Source organism: Oppia nitens, unplaced genomic scaffold (genome assembly GCF_028296485.1).
Source record: "Oppia nitens isolate AA-2021 unplaced genomic scaffold, nextdenovo-longstitch-racon4-pilon3 scaffold19_pilon_pilon_pilon, whole genome shotgun sequence".
In the NCBI taxonomy this organism is placed as follows: Eukaryota; Metazoa; Arthropoda; class Arachnida; order Sarcoptiformes; family Oppiidae; genus Oppia; species Oppia nitens.
The window spans coordinates 377,910-402,500 of record NW_026533198.1 but is presented as its reverse complement, the minus strand read 5'-3'; the positions used below and the strand labels follow the sequence as shown (position 1 = coordinate 402,500).

The following is a 24,591-nucleotide window of genomic DNA, read 5'->3' as shown; positions in this document are numbered from 1 at the left end:
TTACTTTGATTATTATTATTACCACTACTACTACTAACACTATTATTATTATTATTATTACCAAAAATATCAGTTTCATTATCATCAACATTAAGTGGTTCTTCAGTTAATAAATTATTATTATTATTATTATTAATTTTAATGAAATTATTATTTTCAGTGATTGATGTATTAGAGTTGTCGATGTCTTTACTATTACTACTACAACAATCACCACTGTTTGATGACATAATAATAAATGATGAAGAATTTTCAATTGGTTTACAAGAATAATCATCAATTTGTTGGCAATTTTCTTCTGATCGGAAATTTTTTTTAGGAAAAACCACAGATTTAATATCATAAGTATTATTATTATTATTATTATGGATGTCATCATCTGTTGTTTGATTAGCCATTTGATTCTTAGTGATGATAAATGGATGATCAATGATTATATAATCGGATTGATTACCACCATCACTAGTATTATGATTTTGATTATTATTGTTAACAATGGCAACCTCATCAGCCAATGATAATTGATTGACATACAGGTGCTGCTGCTGTTGTGCTGGTGATGATGATTTCAGTTTACTATGGGATCTGCTATAGACAGGCCTACTGGAAGAGGCTGCTGCTGCTGCTTCTCCTGCTGTCAATAGTTGTACGTTATGTTCATTAATAATTTTGCCAAACAATTGTCTATTACTAGAGCTACCAGTGCTGCTGGTAGTAGTGGTTATCGTCGATGATGGTGTTACTGACAACAACTCTTGTGTGCTATCATTAGTCATTATCATCTGATGATGATTATTGTTGTCATTGTCGGCGACAACTAGCGAAATGCAATTATCATTATTATTATTGTTGTAACTGTTGTTCATCATATGTTTGCTAAAGCTATCATCGCTGGAACAGCTATCGCAAGAGTCATCGTCGCCTTCATCATCGTTGTCGTTGTCGTCGTTATCATCAATCAATTGGCTGTCAAAAGCAATCCGATAGACATCCGATTTTATCGGCTGAGTCATACATTTTGTCATTAATCGTTGATCCGTACGTTTAATACGTGCAACCGATTCAAGTACCGATTCTGACGATAACTTAATACCTATTACTTGATCCGTACGATTCATATCTTTGTCCGATGACGACGACGACAACGACGAAGAATCCATCAGTTTTTTGTAATTTTCAATATAATAATCATTTTGATTATTATTATTATTATTATTATTTGATTTCACTTTATTATTGGTATTATTAATATTAATTTTATAATCATTAGTAGTTTTGTCAAAAGTTTGCGACATAATTGTCCCCAAAAAAATAGTGATATACTGTATATAATATTATTAATTTAATATAAATAAATTATATTAATTTATTAAAAAAATGTACAAAAATTTGTAATTATTATTAGTATTATTATTGTAAATCACTTAATAATACTTAATAATACTGTACTTTAAATTTTGTTGAAAATATTTAAATTTTTGAAAATTAATTAAATTATAATAAGATAAAAAAAAGTTTCTATAAATAAACTTATTAAAAAACATATGCTTATTATAAAACTACACATTAATTAGTTTAAACCAAAATATGTCAAATTATTATTAGTAAATAACACTAATTTTTACAAAAATTTTGCTATAATTTTAAAAATACCAGAATCTCTAATGAATTGTATATTTTTCATATGTGAAAAATTGTTGAAAAATTTCTATTAAATATTTAGATTATTTTTAATATTATTCATTATACAGAATCCTAGTCTATAATCATAATAATACTGTTATTATAACTTACATATTATTATTTAGTTTAGGAAAACAACATTACATATACTGTTTATAGTGAAACCAAAATTTTTAAAGTATGACATAATATAATATATTAATATATATATATATACACACACAGTATAAATTATACCATATATATATATATATATATATTGTATTTAATATACAGTATTATAATATATAGCTATTTAAGTTAACTAATCTTTTTTTGAAGTATTTTTGCAAAAACCAATAAACAGTTTTTTTTCTTTTTAAATTGAGACGTCTCTCTCTCTCTCTTTCAATCTCTCTCTCTCTCTCTCTCTCTCTCTCTCTCTCTTTCATTGAAACTAAAAGTGATCCCTCCCTCCCCCCCCCCCCAAAGTGATGCTACATTAATGTTAAGTATTTTTGGCAACACTTTCAACTCATAACCCCGAAAAATATTTATATCATTGCACTGCTTATTGTAAAATATTTGTATGACCTTGTTTGAATACTGTATATACATGCAGTATGTTATGTCTATTAATATTATTATTAATAATAATATAAAATCACCACTAATTAATTAAGCCATTAAAAGTAAAATAATTAAATATTGTTTAATAATTATTTATTAATTATTTTTTTGTGTGGATTAAACGTGTATAAATTTTTATTTAATAATTTTAGTCATTTATAATAATAATAATGTTTAATTATAGACCTATCTATTAATATATGAATTTATTTTTTTTAAACAAATTTTAAATAATACATCCTTTAAAATAAAATTATTTATTAAATGTAATATTTTTTTATTAAATATTATTTATATTTCCTGGTTATTGTTGAATGAATACTGTATAGTATTTTATTGATAAATACAATCAACAACAAAAAATTTTAAAAAACCCAAATATTTTTAAAAAAAAAAAACATTTACACATAAATATTCAGCATTTATAAGCATATATATACTGTAAATACAATATAACTTTATTTTTTGAAATGTATGGATAAAGACATCAAATTCATAGACATACAGTGTTTTTAAGTGTTTAGTCGACAAAATAGATGATCAAATATAATATATAATAGTAACCAACAAACAAACAAAAATTTTGCAAACTTATCACTTATTTTATCGGTTATTCAAATACCCTCTATATATATACACACACATAGTATATATATTGATATAAATATAATATACTGTATAATACAGTATTTTTTATTATAAAACAGGAGATTTTAAACAAATAATTTTTGCCGGATTTCTCATTGTGTGTATATTTTTAAAAAAAATTATCAAAAAAACTAATAATAATAATAATAAGCAAATAATAAATACATCTATAAATAATATAATTTATCGTATTAATTGTATTAAACAAAAATAAATAAATAAATAAAATAGTTTTAATCTATAAATTATTTAATTATTTTTTTTGCCAAAAATTATTGTTTAAGTTTCACTAATAAATAATATTGTTGAGTTAACTAACAATGTTGACTATTTATTATGCAAATTATTTTCAAACCATTATATTTATTTATATGCATATACTGTATATGCAATACTTAAAAATTTTATTTTACATATAAATCAAATCTAATTTGTATATTACATTTAGTAAATTAAATTAAAATCCATTTAATTGATTAAATTTAAAACTTAAAATTAAAATAATTTCTATTAATTATAATTATCATTAAAAATATAATAATAATTAATTAATTAAATTTTAATTTATTAGTAATTAAAACTTTAATTGAGAAAATATTTTGCAAAAAAATTAGTCGAAAAAAATCCGATAGAAAATAAACAAAATTTGAATTTGAATGTCAAATATCATATAAAATCTAATTTTAATTATTAAAACAATACTTTAATACAAAACAAATTCAATAAAAATATCTTAATCCAAATTTTTCATCTATTTTTAAAATTCAAGGTTTAGATCACTGAATATATATATATATATATATATATATATATATACAGTATATCATATGTATATGTAATTAACAATTCATTTATCTGTACACAAAAAACAAGTTATTTATAGCTAATGTTATCAACAAAAAAAATGCTGATTAAATCAAAAGTTAATTTTGTTTAATCAAAAAAATAATTCACAATTATTTCCAACAGTATATATATATATATACAGTATTTTTTGGCACATTTTTTTTTGTCATCAACACAAATAACTTTAACAAAACACATAAACACACCAATAAAGTCTATGATATTAACATTTTATTTATTTAAAAAAAACAAAATCATATTTTATTGATTTTCAATTAAAATGCAATTTATATATATATTTATATATATAAACAAAAAAAAATTCACTAAATGTCCAAATATTAAGATTTCATCTAAAAAAACATCTAATAAACAAAAATAATTATTTCAATGATTATGAGATCATAGATGAATGAAATAAACAAAAAAAAATTACAATTTTATAATAAAAAAAATGTCAAAATAAGTATTTTTTAAATTATATATGTAGATATATATATATATAATTAATTATTATTATTAGGCTAACAAAATAAATTTGCTAAAAGTAATAATAATAATAATAATTCACAGTCAAAGAGATAATAATAATTGTTATTTACATATTAAGTGTATGAATGAGTATATATGTATTATTTTTTTAAAATGATATTATTATTATTATTACTATTTTGTTTTATGTCAATATCTAAACTATATTTATAAATCAAATAAACTATATTATTACTATACAATTAAATCAAATATATATATATATAGATTTAGAAAAATACATTTGTGATCAAATGAATCAATAAGATTATGTATTTCTAATCAGATTTGTAAACATATTCATCAGATCCGTGTGGTTGTTGTTGTTCTTGTCCTAAATGGCCATAGATTTTACATTTCTGAGCAAATTGTCCATCAATTAGTCGTTGACTTATAAATACTTCTTTGCCATCGATTAGTTCGAGCAGTTCTACAGAATACTTGTCTTCAGTACGTCTATTACCGGTAAATAAAATAATAAACAACAACAAAAAAACAAAATATAAGTTAATTGTAAAAGTAAATTGTAATTAATTGATCCAAAAAAATAACAAAATGTTGTAATTACCCGTACATAATATAAGCAACTAGATTTTTATCGAGGGTCCATTGAGCAAACGTATTGCTAATATAATTAAATTAATAATAATAATAAAAGTTTTTCAGCAATAAATTTTCAGATATATATATATCAATAATAATAACAACAACACATACACGGCCTCCTCTGTCCACGTTTTCGATGATTGGTAGGGTTCGATGCCAGTCAGCGTACAATGTATGGCCAGTGCGGGAAATTGATAGAAATACGGCACCAATTTGTAGATGTATTTTCGATGGACAGTACAATTGGTACCGAAATCTATATTGAATAGTTCGCATAGACCAGTATTTTCCGGATCTTCGCTGATAACCCGTGCCCTACAGTAGACGGTACCGGTTTTATTATCGGCCGGGCTTTCGATTATCTTTTTATAGGCCACTAGACTACCGATTCCCAGATAGATGTTTGGATTTTCTTGTTTTGCCTGTTTATCGTAATATCGTCTGCAAAATAAAGGGAGAAAAATTAATTATAATTTTTTTTATTACACTTTCGAAACTAATTATATTGTATTAGTTGTATATGTGTTGTATAATTAATTAATTAATTTAAAACAATACTACCGTAAATGACCAAATAATTCGCCATTTCTAAAAATTAGATAAAAATTTTAAGTCAAGACATTGTAGTCAAGATATTTTCCTTAAAACCACTAATGGGGAGTAAAATGAGGGCTGGGTTGGGGGTTGGAAGGTGAGTATTAATATGTATGATTGGCGTCCCCGGCCCCCCCAACCGCCGGCGGATAATTTATGATAAACAAACAAAATATACGGTAATTATTATTATTTAGTTAATTACTTAAGTTCTGTCGATATTTTCTTTGGTTCGTCAAATTGTTTAGCATTTTGTTCATTAACATCGAGTTGATTGATATCGTAGGGACCAAATGGTAGGACACCATAGAAAGAACAGGGACTCTGTATGGATGTTATACGCAATACTACCGATGTATTCTCTTCTAGTTCAGTGTCGGCTATTTTTAGGACTTCCTCTTCGGCTTCATTACAATCGAAACCTTAACACCAATTAATAACAAAAACATAATGAGAAATACAAACAAACAAAAAATGTGTTAATTAAGCAACAAATATACAGTATATAAATAAAACTACGTTAAGGTTATAATAATAAATCTAAAATTAATTTTATTTTAAATAAATAAATAAAATTAAATCTTACGTTTGTCGGGATCTACGTGAAGAAACTCGCAATACTGGTCATGTCTGCAACCTTTTCGGGTGCCATAAAATTTACATGTCTTGCGATCTTTTAATCCTTTTTTTTAAAAAAATTTAATTCAATAAATAAAAAAAAATTTGATTAATTGATAACTTATTAATACTTATACAACTTATATAAATTAATAAAATGTATAATAAATGCTTACTATAGCCCAGAGTCATAACTCGAGGATCGTATGGATTCATTGAATAGTCATTGTTGTTGATGTTGTTGTAGCCGCCGCTGCCGCCGCCTATATCGCCATCAAACATAGGATCCCAATCGTTATCGTCGGAAAATTCGCTTTCCATTTCGGGTAATATTCGAAGACCAGCATTGGCCAGACCGTTGTGGCCGTTTACTTTAGGCCATTCAATGGCGCCATTATTATTATTATCACCATTTGTTTTGTTATGTCCCAAATTATCAACATCGGTAACTTCGTCGCCGCCACAACTCGTTGGACAGTTAGCTGCCGCAGCTGCTGCTGCAGAAGTTTCGCCGCCAGCACTGCTGCCGCCGTCGATAATATTTGGCTCAATCATATCACCGTTCAATTTGGTTTGACCATTGACCAGTTTGGCCGCTGCCGCGGCTACAGGTTCGCTCTGGCCATTGACAGCCACTAATCCATTAGGTGTACATTCAATTACACTGTCATTATTATTATTATTATTATTATTAGTAGTAGTAGTAGTAGTAGTAGTGAAACTACTATTAAGTTTGGGAATCAATTCGTTCATCACTTGTGGTGGTGTCAGCTCTCTGAAGGCTCTCTGGGTTTCTTCAATCCATTCACTATTATCAGTGGCGGCAAACTTGTTGATCACTAAATGCGAATTAACTAATATCTCTTTGGATTCGTCATCCGAATCATCTGTTGTCCACAAGAATACACTGAGCGTTGAATCGAAATCAAATTTTTCGGGTTTATTGGCAACAAATGCTGTCAACGGTTTGTCGGCAATTGTTTCCTTAAAATAATCAATACTATCATCCGACCAGTCATTGTTATTCAGGGGTAAAACATTTGATAGACAACATTTGACGGCCAGTGCCGGATATGTGGCAAACTGTCGGGTAAGTGGCTTAAGATCGCTACACTTAACCCATTCTTTGTTGCCGTAGTCGACATAATAGATCAACGCTTCCTGGCCTTTGACATCGACAATACGACACCTATACCATTGACTATCGTCAGCCCAACAACACACCCAAAACGAACCGATGTCCACTTGAGACGGTTGGGTTAACTGAGTCATCAGTAGAGATGACTTATTGTAGCAGTTGTTTAGCTGCTCCTCCAGATCCTCCCACTGAGCTCTACCGACATCCACATGATTTATATGTGTATAAAATTGTGATGGATTTATCGGAAACATACACTCAACGATTAAGCCGTCCGATATATCCGGTATTATTGGCGGCGGTACTTGTATACAATCGCTACGGCCGGGCGGTCGCAACTGTGACAATAGTTTCGGTACTTTCATCAGCTGTTGTGGTTGTTGTTGATTACTCTTTAATTTGTTTGGCGTCAAAATAGGATCAACTGCTCCACCATTGAGCCGATTGTCGGCAGCGGTATCGACTACAGTGGTGTTGTTGTCCACATTATTGGTGGCTTCATCTTTGTCCTCATCCTCCTCCTCGGCTGAGGTAAACTTCATTAAATTAACTAAATTATGCGATTTTCCGTCGTCGTCCAGAATGACCAGATCGACTGGATATATAAAACTATCCAATTGTTCGTCAACTTTCTGGCCCTTTTGAAATGAACCGCTCAGTCGATTGTTGTTACCGTTTTTTTCGAGTAAATCGCGAAATTCTTTGCATCGTTTGGACGACCATCGGATATCTTCGTAAGCGAGTCCTTGGATATAGCAATGAATCGCTTGTTTACGTTTGTTTAGGTCACGCGATAGACGCATGACCCGTGATAGCGGTACTTCCTCCGAGTTTCCCCAATCAATAAAATGGACGGTTAGCGACTTAATTGAATCCCGTTCGACATCGTTTTCGTATTGGACGGACGTAATCTGTGCCCTATACCAGTTACCGTCGGCCGAATAGATTGCCGAACAGTACATACCGAGTACAATGTCGGCCGGTGTTAGCCTCGAGTTGGGTTTATCAGCCAACTCGACCTGTTTGAGTTGTATGACATGTATATAGTTGTAGACATCGTCGGGATTGATGTGCAAATAGAAATCGGACGGCGAAACAGCATAGGCTACGGATACGGCAACCAATCGATTGTAGGGTACTTTGACCAGCAGTAGCTTCAGATTGTCGTTGTCGTCCATTTCAAATGAATTGGATGTAGTAGTTGTTGTTGTAGTGGTTAATGTAAATGATTCGTCGTGTTCGTTACCACCGGTCGCGGCGGTGATCGGCTCCCGATGTTGTTGTTGTTGATGATTATGATGACCAGATTCTGTTGGTACAGTTTGTTCGTTAGTCGGCGGTACTTGTGGTTTGGTGGTCGTCGCCGCCGTAGTCGTCAGTGACGATCGATGACTGTTCGATGTCTTTGCATCGTAAAAGGTTTCATCGCTGGCCGTCTCTTTGCTCGCCTGATTAGCCAATTGCCGTCGGGCGCTGTGATAGGTTTCTTCGTCGTCTTCGTGCGACTGAGACGACTGTAGCCGCAGACCGCCATTGCATTGCGAAAACGAACCGAAAGTGGTCACCGAATTCGGCCGCTGACTCAAAACCATTTGTTCGCTAAAAGCCGGCAATGAGTTGACACTATTATATATCATATATTTTTTTTGTGGTGATTATCGGGTAAATTGGTTTTTACGATAAGAGTAAAAATACGGATCAATTAAACTATTATTATCTTTAAAAAATAAAACAGTAAAGTAAATCAATTGGTGAACATTAGTGTCCATCCAATTGATCCAATGATGACTTACATGTGATTGTTGTTGAAGTTATTGTTACTATTGCTGGCAAATATACTTTTGGCCAAATCGTTGTACTGTTTAATCAGTTTTTTTTCATTGTTCAGCTCTTGTGTTAACTTTTGCATCTGTTGTATAAGTAAATCGTTTTCATGTCTAACTTCTCGCAACTCTTTGCTCATCATATCCTTGTCCTGATTGAGCGAATGGACTTCATTTTCCATTGAATTCAATTCCAAAGCCATCGTCTCTTTTTCCAATTTCAGTTCTTCATTTTCTTCGGCCAATAAACTGGATGTCTTTAGCAACTGATCAATAACTTCGGTATTATCGTTACCACCACCACCACTACCACCGCTATCAGTGGACACTTTACGTGTCAGTTCATCCAATTCTTCGGTCAGCTGTTTGATCTTCAGTCGTAAACCTTTGATCAGATCTTTCAGATGTCCGGCATAGGCGTCGAAACCGTTGATCAGTTCTTCGCAAACATAGTCTTCGCTATTGGCGTTGTTGTCGTTGTCTTTGCCGTTACTGTTGTCGTCGGCCATCATCATCATCGGCGGCGGTTAATCACTGTATTGGATATCACTGTAATTAATATCAAAGTTATGATGAGATGGTATGATATGATTGTCGTTATCTCTCTTAACAATCAATCAAAATGTTTGGTCACATAAACACATGTGTGGTTTTGATATATACAATGTGTTTATTATTATTATTATATTATTATAGGGTTTATAGTTATATCTATTGACTAATCCATTGGTCAACAAAAAAATCAATCAATCAAATGATTAGTTTAAACAAATTTTTAAATTAAAAAAAATAAATATTTTAATCCGTTTTTCAAATTCATGTCCTAATAATAATAATACAAAACTAATGTATGAAATAAAATGCGCCAAACATTAGAAATACATGTGTTTTTATGTACACTATTTGGTTGACTATTATTACAGTACTGTTTAATACAGTATTTAATGTGTACTGTAATAGTACTGTAAATATCAGTAAATAATTATACATTACATACACACTGTATGTAAACGCATGCGTCTATAAAAATAATATTAGTTTTTATTGAAAAAACTAACATTAACTTTGACCTTTGGATATCATATCATATTATAATTTATAACTAGTGGTCACTAAACTAAACTAAAAATTGTTTGATCATATCATAGTCCATAATAATAATAATAATAATAAATGTTTTTATAATTAAACTTATATACAGTATATATATATTCTGTATATAAATATTCTGTATATATATATATTTTTTTTGGTGGAAATTATTTGGCAAAAAAAATATTTTATTTTTTTTTAAAAATGTTTTCTCTCTATAGTTGTTTGCCAATGAATTCATGCATTCAATTACAATAACAACAAAAACATTGCATTATTATTATTATTATTATTATTATTATTATTATTCATAGGCGCCCATAAAATCCGTGTCATTTTTTCAATGTTTTCTAACTGTATATATATATATACTTATATATATATAATTTAGGTTAAAGTTACTTAAGTTTCACACACACACACACACACACATACATACATACATAAATAAAACATTTATTTTCATATACTGTATTAAAAGTTTTGTATTAAAAAATTATTTATAAAAAATGCATTATTTCATTATTCATTACATTATCTATGTGTAAGACATATAGACATTTATTTTTAGGATTAACTTTGAAGTGCAGCTAAAATTATTTTTTTTTTAAATTTTTTTTAAACCATTTTAATTGAAGGCATCATATCTTTTTTTTTTAATTACATCCCTAACCAAAAACTATTTTTAACCATCAAATACTTAATACATATTTTGTGGATTCATATATTATATTCATAATTGCAATGAAAATATGATTATTATTAATAATATATAATAATAAATAACTAATATTTACATTTTTCGCATAATTTCTTAATTAAACAAAAAATATATATAGCATATAATTGAATGATTAAAACATTAAATATTTAAAGTATTCAAATATTATTTATAGTTTATTATCAAACATATTTGTTGGTTAATTTGTATAAAACTTATTATTATTATTATTATTATCATTGATCTATAAATATAGTTTTAAATACAGTATAATACTTTACTTAAAAAATATATATTTAAATCCAAAGTACTATTATATATATCATATTACAAAAACATATATATTTAAAAAAAACAAACTATTTTAATGAAACTATTTTCGATAACTATGACAATGATAATGTATATTTATAAAGTTAAATAAATAAATAAATAATATTAATAATAAATTGTAATTAAATACCAATAATAAGATAATATAAATATAAATTGATTTATTTCAAATAAATAGCTTTTTTAAACACTTACAATATATTACAATCACTGTATATATATATATATATATATATATAATTGACACAAAGTTTTTTTTCACTTTAAATTATTTATTAAAAAAATACAATATTTGTTGGCAAAACTTCAATCAATAAACACATACACATAGTTATAATGACTTAAACAAAACCAATGGGTTATATATATATATATATTTCCAGATATTTGTCATTTATATTAAAGTATATAATCAATGATATATCATATAATAATAATTATTATTAATAATAATAATAATAACATAGTAACACAAAAAAAACAAAAAAAATTCATAAATCAATTTGTGTGTGTGTGTTTGTAGCGCTAATTATAATCACACAAATTAATTACATACACACATATCATATATATATATATATTATATACAGTAATAAGTGATATACTGTATATCCATAAATCAATTTAATTGTAATTATTATTATTATTTATGTGTTGAAATATACATATGTTTTTTTTAAGTAGACAATTGTTTATTTTATTTTATTTTTTCACAAAACATCACAAACACATCACAAATTTTTTTTAAAACACTACAATTAAGTTTAACAACTGATCCAAACTGATTATATGTGTGATGACAATAACAACAACAGTCGTTACCATTTAAAGTGTAATTTAAATGTGATTTTTCTGAGAGATCAACACAAAAAACAAACAAAAACAGTAAAAACAAATTTTTTTTTTTTAAAATAAATCCTAAAAAAAGTTTTTAACTAACAAATAATAAGTGCCAATGTTATGCCACACACACAACACAACATAAAAAATATTATTATATGAGTTGTTTTTGTAGGTCTCTCTCTCTCTCTCTCTCTCTCTCTCTCTCTCTCTCTCTCTCTCTCGAAGACTCTCTTATGATTAGTGATGTTAATGATGTCGATGTCGATGACGATGACGATTATTATCTGGCATTAGACCACTTCTGCTCAACAAACAAATTATTATTATCACCAAAAAAAATCTAATTTTTTAGTGATGTAACACAACAACTAGGGTTAGATAAGTTTCATTCATTACCTGGTTTTAAAAAAATTACCCATAAGTTCCTTATGTTCCCTTAAATTCCTAGTAAATCTATTTCATATTTTCCTCTAAATTTATAATAATATTATTTTTTAATAAAAAAACAAATATTATACTAAACTTGTATTTAAATAGTATTTAGATAAATAGTAAAACTAAATATATATATATATAAAATTGAAATATATATTTTTGAAATATTTCAATATTTTTGTTGTTGTTGTTGTGCTAAATATTTTTTGGTATTATTTATTACTATTTAATTTGTTATTATTTTTTAAAAATTTCTAATTAATTAAAGGGGGAGGGAAAGTAAAATATTTATATTTTCTGGAAAAATTGGATGAATTTTTCTAAGGGAACTTCCTATCCTCTCATTGGGAATGTTGATCCAACACTAGCTGTTTAAAATTTAGGTAACCATGTTATAGATGCCAGCACTGGGGTATGTGTTAAATAACAAAACAAGTTTACCATGCTTAGATTTTTAAAAATTATTATTATATAAATAACAAAATAAAAATTGAGCATGCTAATTTTTTGTTTATTAAAAAATTTATATTATTGATCCAATGATTGTAATTGAAAAAAATTAAGTTTTTTTTAAGTTTTGATATAATTAAAAATTTATTTGTTTATTATTAGTAAACGTTATTTACTAATACATAATACAGTATTAAAAAAAAATTTTTTAATATTAAATTTTATTGAATATATTTTTACTTTAAAAAAATTATTAAAATAATAAATTAAAAACATTTAAAATTTACAGTTTGTTTGTTATAATTAAATTACTTATTAATTATCAAACATATTATTAATTGATTGATTACAAGTACTGCAACATAACTATTATAATAATAATAATAATGAATACAATATTAAAGCCGATGTCGTCGTCGGTACGGATGATACGGAAAACAGTTACTGCCGTTCATGCGGTCAACTTGTTTGGCAGCGGCGGCGGTTGTGGCAAACGATTGGCCAGCGATTGGCAACTGTTGGCCGCAGTATGTCTTCAACGATTGCCACAGATTGTACCCGAAATGAATTGGTTAGAGAAGAAGATGGACACCGTATTGAAGACCATTGAACTGAACAATAGTCTATTGAGTGACCACGAAATGAGACATTTTGCCGATATGTAAGCCAACCGACCAGTGATTTGATTTGATTTGATTGTATAATCATTACCCGATTTAAAACTGATTTATTTATTTATTTATATGTGTGGTTATATCCCGCCCGGCGATGATCAGAGAGCGGGCCAAACGTATAGCTTCGGGCGACAAAGTGGACGAAAAAGATTTGGACGCAGCGGCCAAACAAACGGCTCAGGATTTTGAAGAGTTTTATGTCAAACTCTACGACCAGTTTACGAAATCATCGAGAATTACCCGTAAGAGAGATAGAGATCATAATCGTTAGATCCGACAAATCAGACAATGATATCAATGATTGATTGATTGGTATGTTGTTTCAGAGGCCGATATGACCAGCGATAGGAAATCGTTGGACAGGTGTCTGGATAAACATCTAATGCTTGTATGCAAACAACGAATCGGCCAAACAGATCAATGGCTACTACCGCAGGCCATCCATACGGATGGCGAAACTATGCGCGAAACGGCCGAACGAGGGCTCAAACAGTTTACGGGACAACAACAACAGGAAATTGATGTGAAATTTATGGGCAATAGTCCGTCGGCTGTCTATTCGTACAGATATCCCACTGATGTGACCAATCGGTTACAACTAAAAGGAGCAAAGATTTTCATCTACAAAGCTATTCATCTGATGGGAGAGTTTGTACCGAACGATGAATTGTGTTTGGATTACGAATGGCTTAATCGTAAAGAATTGGATCAATTATTACCAGAAAAATATTGGAAAACAATAGAAAAATCATTACTTATTGAAGAGTTGGACATCAATGACATAATGTCGAGAAATAAGTCTTTTAGTAGAATTGTTAAGAAAAGGTTTTCAGTTTCACAATAAATTCATAATTTAAAAAAAACAAACAAAAAAAATATATACAGTATATATAAATTACAAATTGTTTATATATATACTTATAAATGTTTTATATATATATAATTTACGGTAATTTATTATTACATATAAAATGATCAAAAATAAAATCTGTAATAATAAATATCATTACCTGTAGTTATAAAAATTATAACTACCGTATGTATTGTTAATAATATACTACTTGAGTGTGTATTGTTGTGTTTGTTGCGTATAATTATTTTTTAACTACCAAAAATGACCATCAAATTGATGGTCATTGATGGTCATCGATGATGGTCTGATCCATTCAAATATAACCCATTTTCACTTTATTCTTCAACTTTTTCTTGACCACATCATAGCTCCTCTCTTTCCACTCGGATTTACGCAATTTTATAGGTCTACTGCCAACGTATTTGCCTAAATAATAATAATAATAATAATAATAAATGGTTGTAATAAATAAATAAATAAAATCACACATCATTTTTATAAATATTAATATATATATATATATAATCTAAAAATAAGACATACAGTACATATAAAAAAAACTAAAATTTAAAAGAAAAACAAATAAAAAATTTAATTTTTTATTTATTTTGTTGGATCTTATGATAAAAACTTAAATGTCATTTAAATATATATATATATAACAGTATAAACACTACATATCATTATTTATACAAGTACACTACTTTTTAAAAATTAAAAAATAGTTTATATATATTTATATATATATATATATATATTAATATATTCATGAATTGATGAATATTAAATAATACTATATGTATTAATATATAAATGTTTTTTTGTGTGTGTTTAAAAAATAATTTTAATAAAAAAAAGTGAGATTACATAGAGAATCATAATTTATAATATTGATAAAAAAACACTACTGTATATCTGGTAATATTAATACAAAAAATATTACAAAATAACAACCAACAAAAAAACACATTATATTTTTAATAGATATAAAAGATGAAAACAAATTGTAAAAAATATTAGAATATATATATCATTTAGATTTAAAATCGATTATTATTTGTAAAATAGTAATAATAAAAAATAAGTTTTTAAATTATATATATACCGTATAATATAGTATATTGAGAAAAAAATATTAAGTCAAACAAAAATCATATTTACAATAATAATAAAACATGAATGAAGTGGGCGTGCATTTGATTTACTCATATTTTTTTATATTATTATTACTATTATTATTATTATTAAAGCTATATTAATTATATATATATATATATATATTGTATAATATTTTGATAACAACTATTGTATTACAACTAAAAATATTAGTATTATTTTTACTCAACTACTAATGATTCATGTATTTTTGTAGCCAATTCACTAAATAAAATAAATAAACTATTGATACACTATTTTTCCATAGCTTTTAGCAGATTTTAGCAAAAGTGTTACTATTATTATTATTTGTATTTATATTTTTTTATATTATTGTCAATCATTAATTAGTCTTAAGGTTTATTTCCAATTGAATCAAAGTTATATATATATACACCTAATATTATAAACAATAGAAAACTATTGTTATGATAAATTGTTTATAAGATTTATTTATATATATATATACAGGTGAGGAGAATAAAGTTGAAGACGTTTTTGATGAACGATTTGCTTGATATGGCAAATATTGGATAAAAGATTTTTACTAAAAAATAATCTGCAAATATGTAAAATTGTTGTTATATAAAATATTTTAAAATCTAATTAAAAATTTGGCTACAATTTACTTTTAAAGTTGAGATATACCTTTAGACATTTTTAACCAAAATTATTTTAGTTATTTTTGTTTGTTTAAACGAGTATTTTAAATATTAAAAAACTGATATTTTTTGGGGACATAGTAAAACTTAAAGGCATCATTTGCTAAAAAATTAAATTAATTTTTAATAAAAGCAATAGTCGTTTTGACCATTTAAAATCTCTATGGACAATAAAGTTATTATTTTAGTTAAAATCTGTATTAATAGTAAAAAAATAACTAAATATGCTCTAAATAAATATAATATTATTAATTTAAAGATATCTTTAAAAAAATATTAAATACTATAAATTAATGATGAATATTTTTGTCTAAAACTTTACAGTCTTAAACAATGATGAGATAGAGTATATCTTCAAGATTTTCTATATTTGTTTTTTAGATATTTATTAAAATTTTGTTTTATAATTTAATTTTAATGCATTAAACATGACTGTATAAAATGCGAAAAATATAATTTATTTCTCAACTTTAACTAGAGTAAATTAATGTAATTATTTATTGCTGATAATTTTTTATATTAATGTGATTTTGCTTTATTAATTTAAGCAATTTTATAAAATTTTGCTGCGGATTTTTAAGTTTTAGAACTAATTAATTGTTTTTAATTTTAATTTTTTAATTATATGTATTATTATTACAATTATTAATTTAAATTCAGTTATTTGAGTTATGTTTAACTTATTTGATTTGTCTTTTGACTTGGAATTTTAGAACTTTTATGCAATTTTTTAAACTAATGTTTACATTTATTATTAGGAATTATGATTTTTATAACTTTTTTTGTTTTAAAATATATTATTATTAAATACTAATATTAATTATTGTTTAAAAATCACTAAAAGTGTATTTCAACTTTGAAAGTAAATTGTAACCAAATTTTAAATCGTATATTAATATAATTTTTATCACACAATTTTACATATTTGGAGATTATTTTTCAGTAAAAAAATAATATCTAATATTTGCTATATTTTGTAAATCATTCATCAAAAACGTCTTCAACTTTATTCTCCCTATCTGTATATATATATATATACTACCCTAATAAAACACATTAAATACTAAATAATAATAATAATAATAATAATAATAATAATATAGTATCAATATTAATAATATAAAAAACTGATAATAAAAAATCAATAAACAATATATACATATAATTCAATGTATATATATATATATATATATATATATATATATATATATATTCTCTTACAATAAAATATTATATCGCAGTATAATTACAACGGATTCACTTAACACTAATTAATGATATAGTTTTTTTGTGTTTAGTTATATAATATCTAAGATTTTCAACAACAACAACGATGACAACAAAAAACTTGTTATAAATAAGGCTTTTTTAAAAAGATATCAACTCTTAACATAAAAATAAGTATCAATATCCAGAAAAAACTAAACTAAACTTAACATACAATTCAGTGAATCAATAGTAATGCTCCAGAATTTTTAAGGTACAGAATCTCTATAGAGAATCGTATAAATACATACATTGTGTGCATGTGTGTGTGTGTATGCATGTGTGTGTAAAAGCACACACACTCACATACCCACACACATACATACACACACACATACATACACACACACATACATACACACACACATACATACACACACATACATACACACACATACATACACACACATACATACACACACATACATACACACACATACATACACACACATACAAACACAAACACAAACACATACACATACACATACACATACACATACACATACACATACATACATACATACACACATACACACATACACATACATACACACATACACACACATACACATACACATACACATACACATACACATACACATACACATACACATACAAACACAAACACAAACACATACATACACACATACACACATTACATACACATACATACACATACATACACATACACATACATACACATACATACACATTACAGACACATACATACATATCATATATTATATACGGTATAATATGCCGACTCCCACTTCATTCAGTAACTCCAATACCCGTTTGATTGGCTGCACAAAACATACCCATCAAAAACAAAAACTACTGCACACACAGTATATAAATATAAGTGAATGAATGCTTTTTTTAAAAAACTTATAGTACGCCAAAACTGTAAGCCAAAGATACATATTATTATAGTATTATTATTATTATTACTTTTTTTTTTGACACACAAACGGTGACCGACTAGTCGGGTGATGACAATCATCCAATACATTAGTTTCCAGTTTGTCATACAAACAACATAGCATTTATTTGTTTGTTTAATTTTTTTAACAAAAATAATAATAATAATTCAAAAAATATATTCTATACCCTCTATTTATAAATTATAAAAATTAAAATAATAATAACAATTAGATTAAGCAAAAACAAACAAACAAACAAAATGTTTATCAAGTTTTTAATTTTTATAATAATCGTCAAAAATGGCTATTTTGGTGCACCAACTGATAGCAAACTGATAGTTAAAAAATTAATGCCAATTGATTTATCAAAAATATCAAACGGCAACTTGAAGACACTGCATGACGGCAGCGGACAACCGTCATATAAATTGCCATCAGCCCTTGGATCACCTTCATTACCATCATCATCATCATCAGCATCGTTATCCTCATTATCATCATCATCGTCGCTGGAATCGCCAGCAAAAACACTTAACATTGACATATCGGCGCTCAGGTCAACATCAACAGGTATGACCACACCCGGGGCACCGCATGAATCCGAGCCGATTAATAATAATAATAATGACCATCAGTTGCTTACCGATGATGATTACATCGAGTTTAACAACAATTGGTATAATAATAATGATAATAGTGAACAACAACAACAACAACAGGTAGACAATGAGTATGACTATGATTATTATAATACACAACCGTTTAAGATAATACCCCATACAGTCTACTTTAATGTGTGGTCACCCGAAATACCCGGTTACGATGCACTAACCGATTTTCTACACGAAGGCTACAAAACGGGACGAGTCGTACAAAACAGTAACGGTAAACGTGATCGGGATGTATACCTATCACAGAATCTTATGGATAATAATATTCCTATAATTCCCTATCACTACCAACAACACCAACACCAACACCAACAACAACAGCCTCCCTGTGCTTATGAATTGGCAAAATCATATGGCATAACATGTAATCAATTGTCTAATTTGTTAAAAAATCAGCCGAAAATTGGCAATTATGGCCATCAGTTATACAGTAAACGCGATATGTTTCTATCGAAAGGCTGGGGACCGGGCGGTTCGCATATAAATATTGGATCAAAATTTGATCCAAAAACGGTATCATTATCATCATCAACGAAGACATCATCATTATCATCATCACCAGCTAAAACCAGTCAACATTTCAGACAATTGCTGAATAGTATGGCAGCACAACAACAACAACAGACCAACACTGGTGGTGGACAAGAGGTGATGGCTCAACAACAACAACAAAATAGTCGTCATCATCACCGTCAGCATAGCTCATACACTACTGGTACAGGTAGACGATGGTCTGTACCTCATCTCTTTGGCATATATTAAACAAATAGTTTAGTTTTAAAACAAAATTATTAATATTATTATTACCGGTATATATAGTTTTTAAAAATAATTTCTAACCACAAAAAAAACAAAAATCTTATATATAAAAAATGATAATCTATTATAAATAATAAATTGTATAAAAATTAATATTCAATTAATTAATCTAAAAATTTGTTGTCGTTGTTGTTAAACAATTTCATATTTGTTTCACAAATATAATAAAAATATATAGATAATCTATATCTACCCTATTTATATATCTTAATATATATATATTAATATATAAATATACACATAATATTATATGTTAATAAATATTTATTGTTTCAAACTATTGTTATATAATAATAATATTATTATTGATGTCTAATACTAAAAAAGTATGTTAAAAATCTATGTTACTATTATTAAAACAAATTTTCAATTATGTATATTAGCTTTTAATTAATTAATTAATTAAAAATATATAATTAAATATATTTAATTATGCTTATTGTGAATAAAATATTATTATTCCTACTATACTGTACTACTAATATACTACAGTAGTAACTCATTGAATATATTGTAAAACCTATATTACATTTATTTAACATTTATTTAACACAACAACAACAAAATAATTCAATATTTATAATATGAATTAAATTGTTAATCATAAAACACAAATAAAAATAAAGTTTCAAACATTTCACAGACAACAAAAATTGTTTTTAAAAATTTAATACATTATACATTAATCAATGTATTATTACTATAATTACGGTAATAGTTGGATCATTAAACAAGTATAATAAATAAATTTCAATACATTTAACATTAAACACATATACAATATATATAAAAGTTTATATACCGGTATAGTTTTAATAGTTTTATATACAGTATTAGTAATATATATTAATGAGATCAATGTGTGTGTTATTGTGAAGGGTTTGGTATGTTTGCTAATGTCCGTTATATTGTATAACCGTTTTAATATAATAATAATTTGGATAAAACACACTATAAAAAAACCCTTAATACTAATAATAATATCCAATTGATATCACCAAATAACAACAGTGTATAATATTACACTTTTATACACTGTTATATAGTATAACATATACAATAAACCTTATATAATATATACATAAGCTATTGAATTGACATATTATACACTGTATATGATATAGTCTACTATATATATATATATGAATGGTGTGAATGTGAATAAAAAATCATTTATAATACTCTCTCTCTCTCTCTCTCAGTCACTCTCTTTCATCTATTATATAACCAAACAAACAAACAAACAAATAAATAGATAAATAAATCAAAATCAACACAAAAAAATATATGACAAACCATTCATCTCTTTGATGGCACGGATAAAGTCTTGCGGATCTTTAAAACTGACAAAACCATAGCCACGGCTTTTATTACTTCGCTTATCTCTAATGACTTTTGCCTTTTGAAACGATGAAAACCTACTGAACGCCCGGGTCAGGACATCGTCGGTAACATCGTTGCCGAGATCGCCGCAAAACAGTCGAAAATCTTCGGTATCCCATTCGGCCAGCGAGTTATCTTCCCAGACGGTTCCGCCGGCCATACGCAACAGTTTCTTTTGTTTCTTACCTCCCTTACCGCCCTCAGCTGTCGACGATGTCTTTGACTTTTTTGAAGTACCGGCAGCCGAGGAGGAGGAGGCGGCTCCACTGTTACCCGTTTGGCCACTACTGGGACCACCACCGCCACCAGTGTTCGGTGTAGACATACCACTATTTAGCTGTTGCTGCTGATGATGATAGTCATTCTTCATTTGATTCATAGCTACCGTCGATGACATCAACAACAAAAAAAAGATAACAATATATCATATTTGTGTAAAGTTTTGTTTAAAAAAATAGTAATAATAATAATTATTATAATCATACAATTGGTCTGCGATTCGTAGGACATGTGCATCGGATTTATCTGATGGTGAGGTAGCGGCGGTAGTGTTCCCGACCTCGGCAATTGTCTTTGAATTGAGTGCGGTATAAACTGAAAGTTTGCGGGACCGCCGCCACCAGCCGCTGATGGCATCGGCTGATGGTGTGGATGATGCTGTTGTTGCTGCTGCTGTTGATGATGATGTTGTTGTTGTTGATGGTGGTGGGGATGGGGGTGTTGTTGGTGGTGATGATGGTGTGGATGTTGTTGTTGTTGTTGATGATGATGATGGCCACCATCGTAGACCTGTTGTCGGGCACTGATCTCCAATTCAAATCTATAGTCAATTGCAATGTAACAAAAAAAAAAGTTATTTTAATTATAGATATCATCAGTAGTGTAACTGTGGTGATGATGATGATGACCATCGATGGTCACCATATATGATATGATATGAAAGACCTGTTCATTTCGGCCTCCATTTCCAGACGTTTCCTTTCGTTCAGCGATTGCATCATCGGATCGTACGATGGATTCATTGTTGTTGTTGTTGTTTATAGTGATTGATTGGATCCAAAATACTTAGTCACGGATCAACTACTTCTTGAGCGAAGACAACTACTAAACGATACTAACCGTCGAAATAATAATTATTTATTTTATTGTTTATTATTATTATTATTATTATTACATGTGATTGCAATAAATAACGTTTAGTTTTATAATGTATTTATAATACTGTATTATAATTGAAAATAATAGGAATTTTTTAGGATTAATACAAACAAACAAAATTGTTATAAAATGTTTTATTTTTAAAAAAAAATTAATATTTTTGTTGTTGTATTTGTTATTAATTATGATATTATAGAGTGAAAAACAAACAAATATTTTGTTGTATAAAAATTTATATAAATTTTATTTATATACAATATATACTGTATATATATATATATATATATATATATATATATATATATATATATATATATATATATATATATATATATATATATATATATATATATTTATTTATACATATTAGTCAAATATAAGAAAATTAATTATTTTAATTTAATTAAATTGTATATATTTTTTTTGAGTCTATATAATATCATTAATAATCATTTTGACCGATTATTTTTTATTTATTTTTTTTATATATTAAATATTAATATTTAGTGTTTTTGAATTAGCGAAACAACAAAAATTTAATTAAAATTAATACACACACACACACATATATATATATATATATATACAAAATAAATTGTCGATAAATTATAATTATTTGTGAAAATAGTTTTTTTTAATATGTGTGTATATACTGTATATTAATACTACATATACACTAAAAACATAATCTAATTTCGTATCGTAAAAATATTGATATCATTAACTTTAAACTTTAATAACTTTTTTATTTTTTAACTTAAATAAACAAATTTGATATCAAATAATAGAGTAATAAATCACAATTAAATTGATATACTAGATGGTCAAAACAATGGTTTAAATAACAAAATATATCAAGGTAAAGTTATAGGTGTTAATAATTTAGGTACAAAAATTATTTTCGTGTTTTTAAAACGCGCGTGATTTCAGACACATTGTTGGGACCAATTGATTCCAATGCATTGTTATTAATTTGAATACACGTAAATAAACAGTAAATGCAGTGATTATCATAAAAATGGTTAAAATACAAGAATTTTCAGATGCAATTCGCCAACAAATGTATGATATGAGAGTCAGCACCGGAAAGTCATACGCAAAAATAGCGGAACTGTTTACAACAACTGATAATACTGTCCGATCAATTGTAAAGAAAGTCGAAAAGTACGGGACAGTTAGAAATCTCGCAAGAAGTGGTCGAAAAAGATGTACCAGTGCTAAACAGGACAGGATATTGAGTCGAATTGTGGCAAAAAATAAGAAGTTGACCACCGATGAGATTAAGGAAGAGTTGGCCGCCAGAAACATTTTGTGTCACAGAAACACTATTAGACACCGGATTCAAGAAATGGGTTATTACAGTGGTATTGCGCGAAGACGTCCAATGATAAGCCTAACAAATCAGAGAAAACGATTAGACTTTGCACGAAAGTACATCCGGATGCCTATGTCATACTGGAGGAAGGTCTTGTGGTCAGATGAGTCAAAATTTGAGATTATTAGTACTAAACGTCGCCAACGAGTGTTTAAAAAGAGAGGCGAAAGCATTAATCCTGATAATATATGTCCAACTGTGAAGCACTCGAAATCAGTTATGGTATGGGGGTGTATGACAGGCCAGGGAGTTGGCCATTTGGTCGAAATTCCATCAACTATGGACCGCTACATTTACGTTAACAATATTTTGACCCCACATTTGCTTCAGAGTGCCAGAGATCTACAAATAAGCGATGATTTTTTATTTCAAGCGGACAACGACCCAAAGCACACATCAAAATTGGCAAAGAAATGGTTGTCTGACAATCAAATTGAGACACTTGAGTGGCCGCCACAGAGCCCTGACCTCAATATTATTGAACATCTATGGGATGAATTGGACAGACGTGTGCCAAAGAGCGAAAGAAAAAGTTTTTCTGCGTTTAAAGAGTCGTTATTTAAAGTCTGGAAAAATATACCTGAAGAAGTCACAGAAAAGCTGATCCAAAGTGTTCCAAGAAGATTGCAGGCTGTGATTGATGCCAACGGAGGCAATACTCGATATTAATATTGTTTTTACT

At 27.5% G+C, this 24,591-nt stretch overlaps 4 protein-coding genes across 7 annotated transcripts in view; 2 read left to right on the top strand and 2 right to left on the bottom strand.

Moving 5' to 3' along the window:
- The window catches only part of LOC128966120 (ninjurin-A-like), a 3,349-nt gene extending 3,340 nt beyond the window's left edge, over nucleotides 1-9 (top strand). Inside the window, exon 5 of the mRNA XM_054312933.1 lies at nucleotides 1-9. This exon is cut by the window's left edge and continues 105 nt beyond it. Coding sequence (XP_054168908.1) covers nucleotides 1-9 — 9 coding nt within the window.
- Nucleotides 10-4,546: 4,537 nt separating this feature from the next.
- On the bottom strand, nucleotides 4,547-9,761 carry LOC128966212 (uncharacterized). Of its 4 annotated transcripts, none has more exons than XM_054313050.1 (8): nucleotides 9,067-9,761; nucleotides 6,312-8,896; nucleotides 6,104-6,199; nucleotides 5,723-5,939; nucleotides 5,485-5,511; nucleotides 5,035-5,364; nucleotides 4,886-4,942; nucleotides 4,547-4,773 (listed from the first exon to the last, which is right to left on the bottom strand). In XM_054313050.1, exons 1-8 carry the CDS (start codon nucleotides 9,612-9,614, stop codon nucleotides 4,596-4,598), a joined length of 4,038 nt encoding a protein of 1,345 aa, XP_054169025.1. In that variant the 5' UTR covers nucleotides 9,615-9,761; the 3' UTR covers nucleotides 4,547-4,595. The 4 variants fall into 4 exon arrangements, with proteins under 4 accessions (XP_054169025.1, XP_054169026.1, XP_054169027.1 ...); XM_054313051.1 differs by having other exon boundaries at nucleotides 4,892-4,942; XM_054313052.1 differs by having other exon boundaries at nucleotides 6,312-8,872.
- A 3,532-nt stretch (nucleotides 9,762-13,293) lies between these two features.
- Nucleotides 13,294-14,488, top strand: LOC128966119 (39S ribosomal protein L46, mitochondrial-like). Its single transcript, XM_054312932.1, has 3 exons — nucleotides 13,294-13,631; nucleotides 13,747-13,886; nucleotides 13,971-14,488. Exons 1-3 carry the CDS (start codon nucleotides 13,357-13,359, stop codon nucleotides 14,486-14,488), a joined length of 933 nt encoding a protein of 310 aa, XP_054168907.1. The 5' UTR covers nucleotides 13,294-13,356.
- A 199-nt stretch (nucleotides 14,489-14,687) lies between these two features.
- LOC128966216 (polyadenylate-binding protein 1-B-like) lies at nucleotides 14,688-22,514 on the bottom strand. Its single transcript, XM_054313057.1, has 4 exons — nucleotides 22,322-22,514; nucleotides 21,862-22,196; nucleotides 21,290-21,757; nucleotides 14,688-14,923 (listed from the first exon to the last, which is right to left on the bottom strand). Exons 1-4 carry the CDS (start codon nucleotides 22,396-22,398, stop codon nucleotides 14,811-14,813), a joined length of 993 nt encoding a protein of 330 aa, XP_054169032.1. The 5' UTR covers nucleotides 22,399-22,514; the 3' UTR covers nucleotides 14,688-14,810.
- Between the last annotated feature and the right edge of the window lie 2,077 nt (nucleotides 22,515-24,591).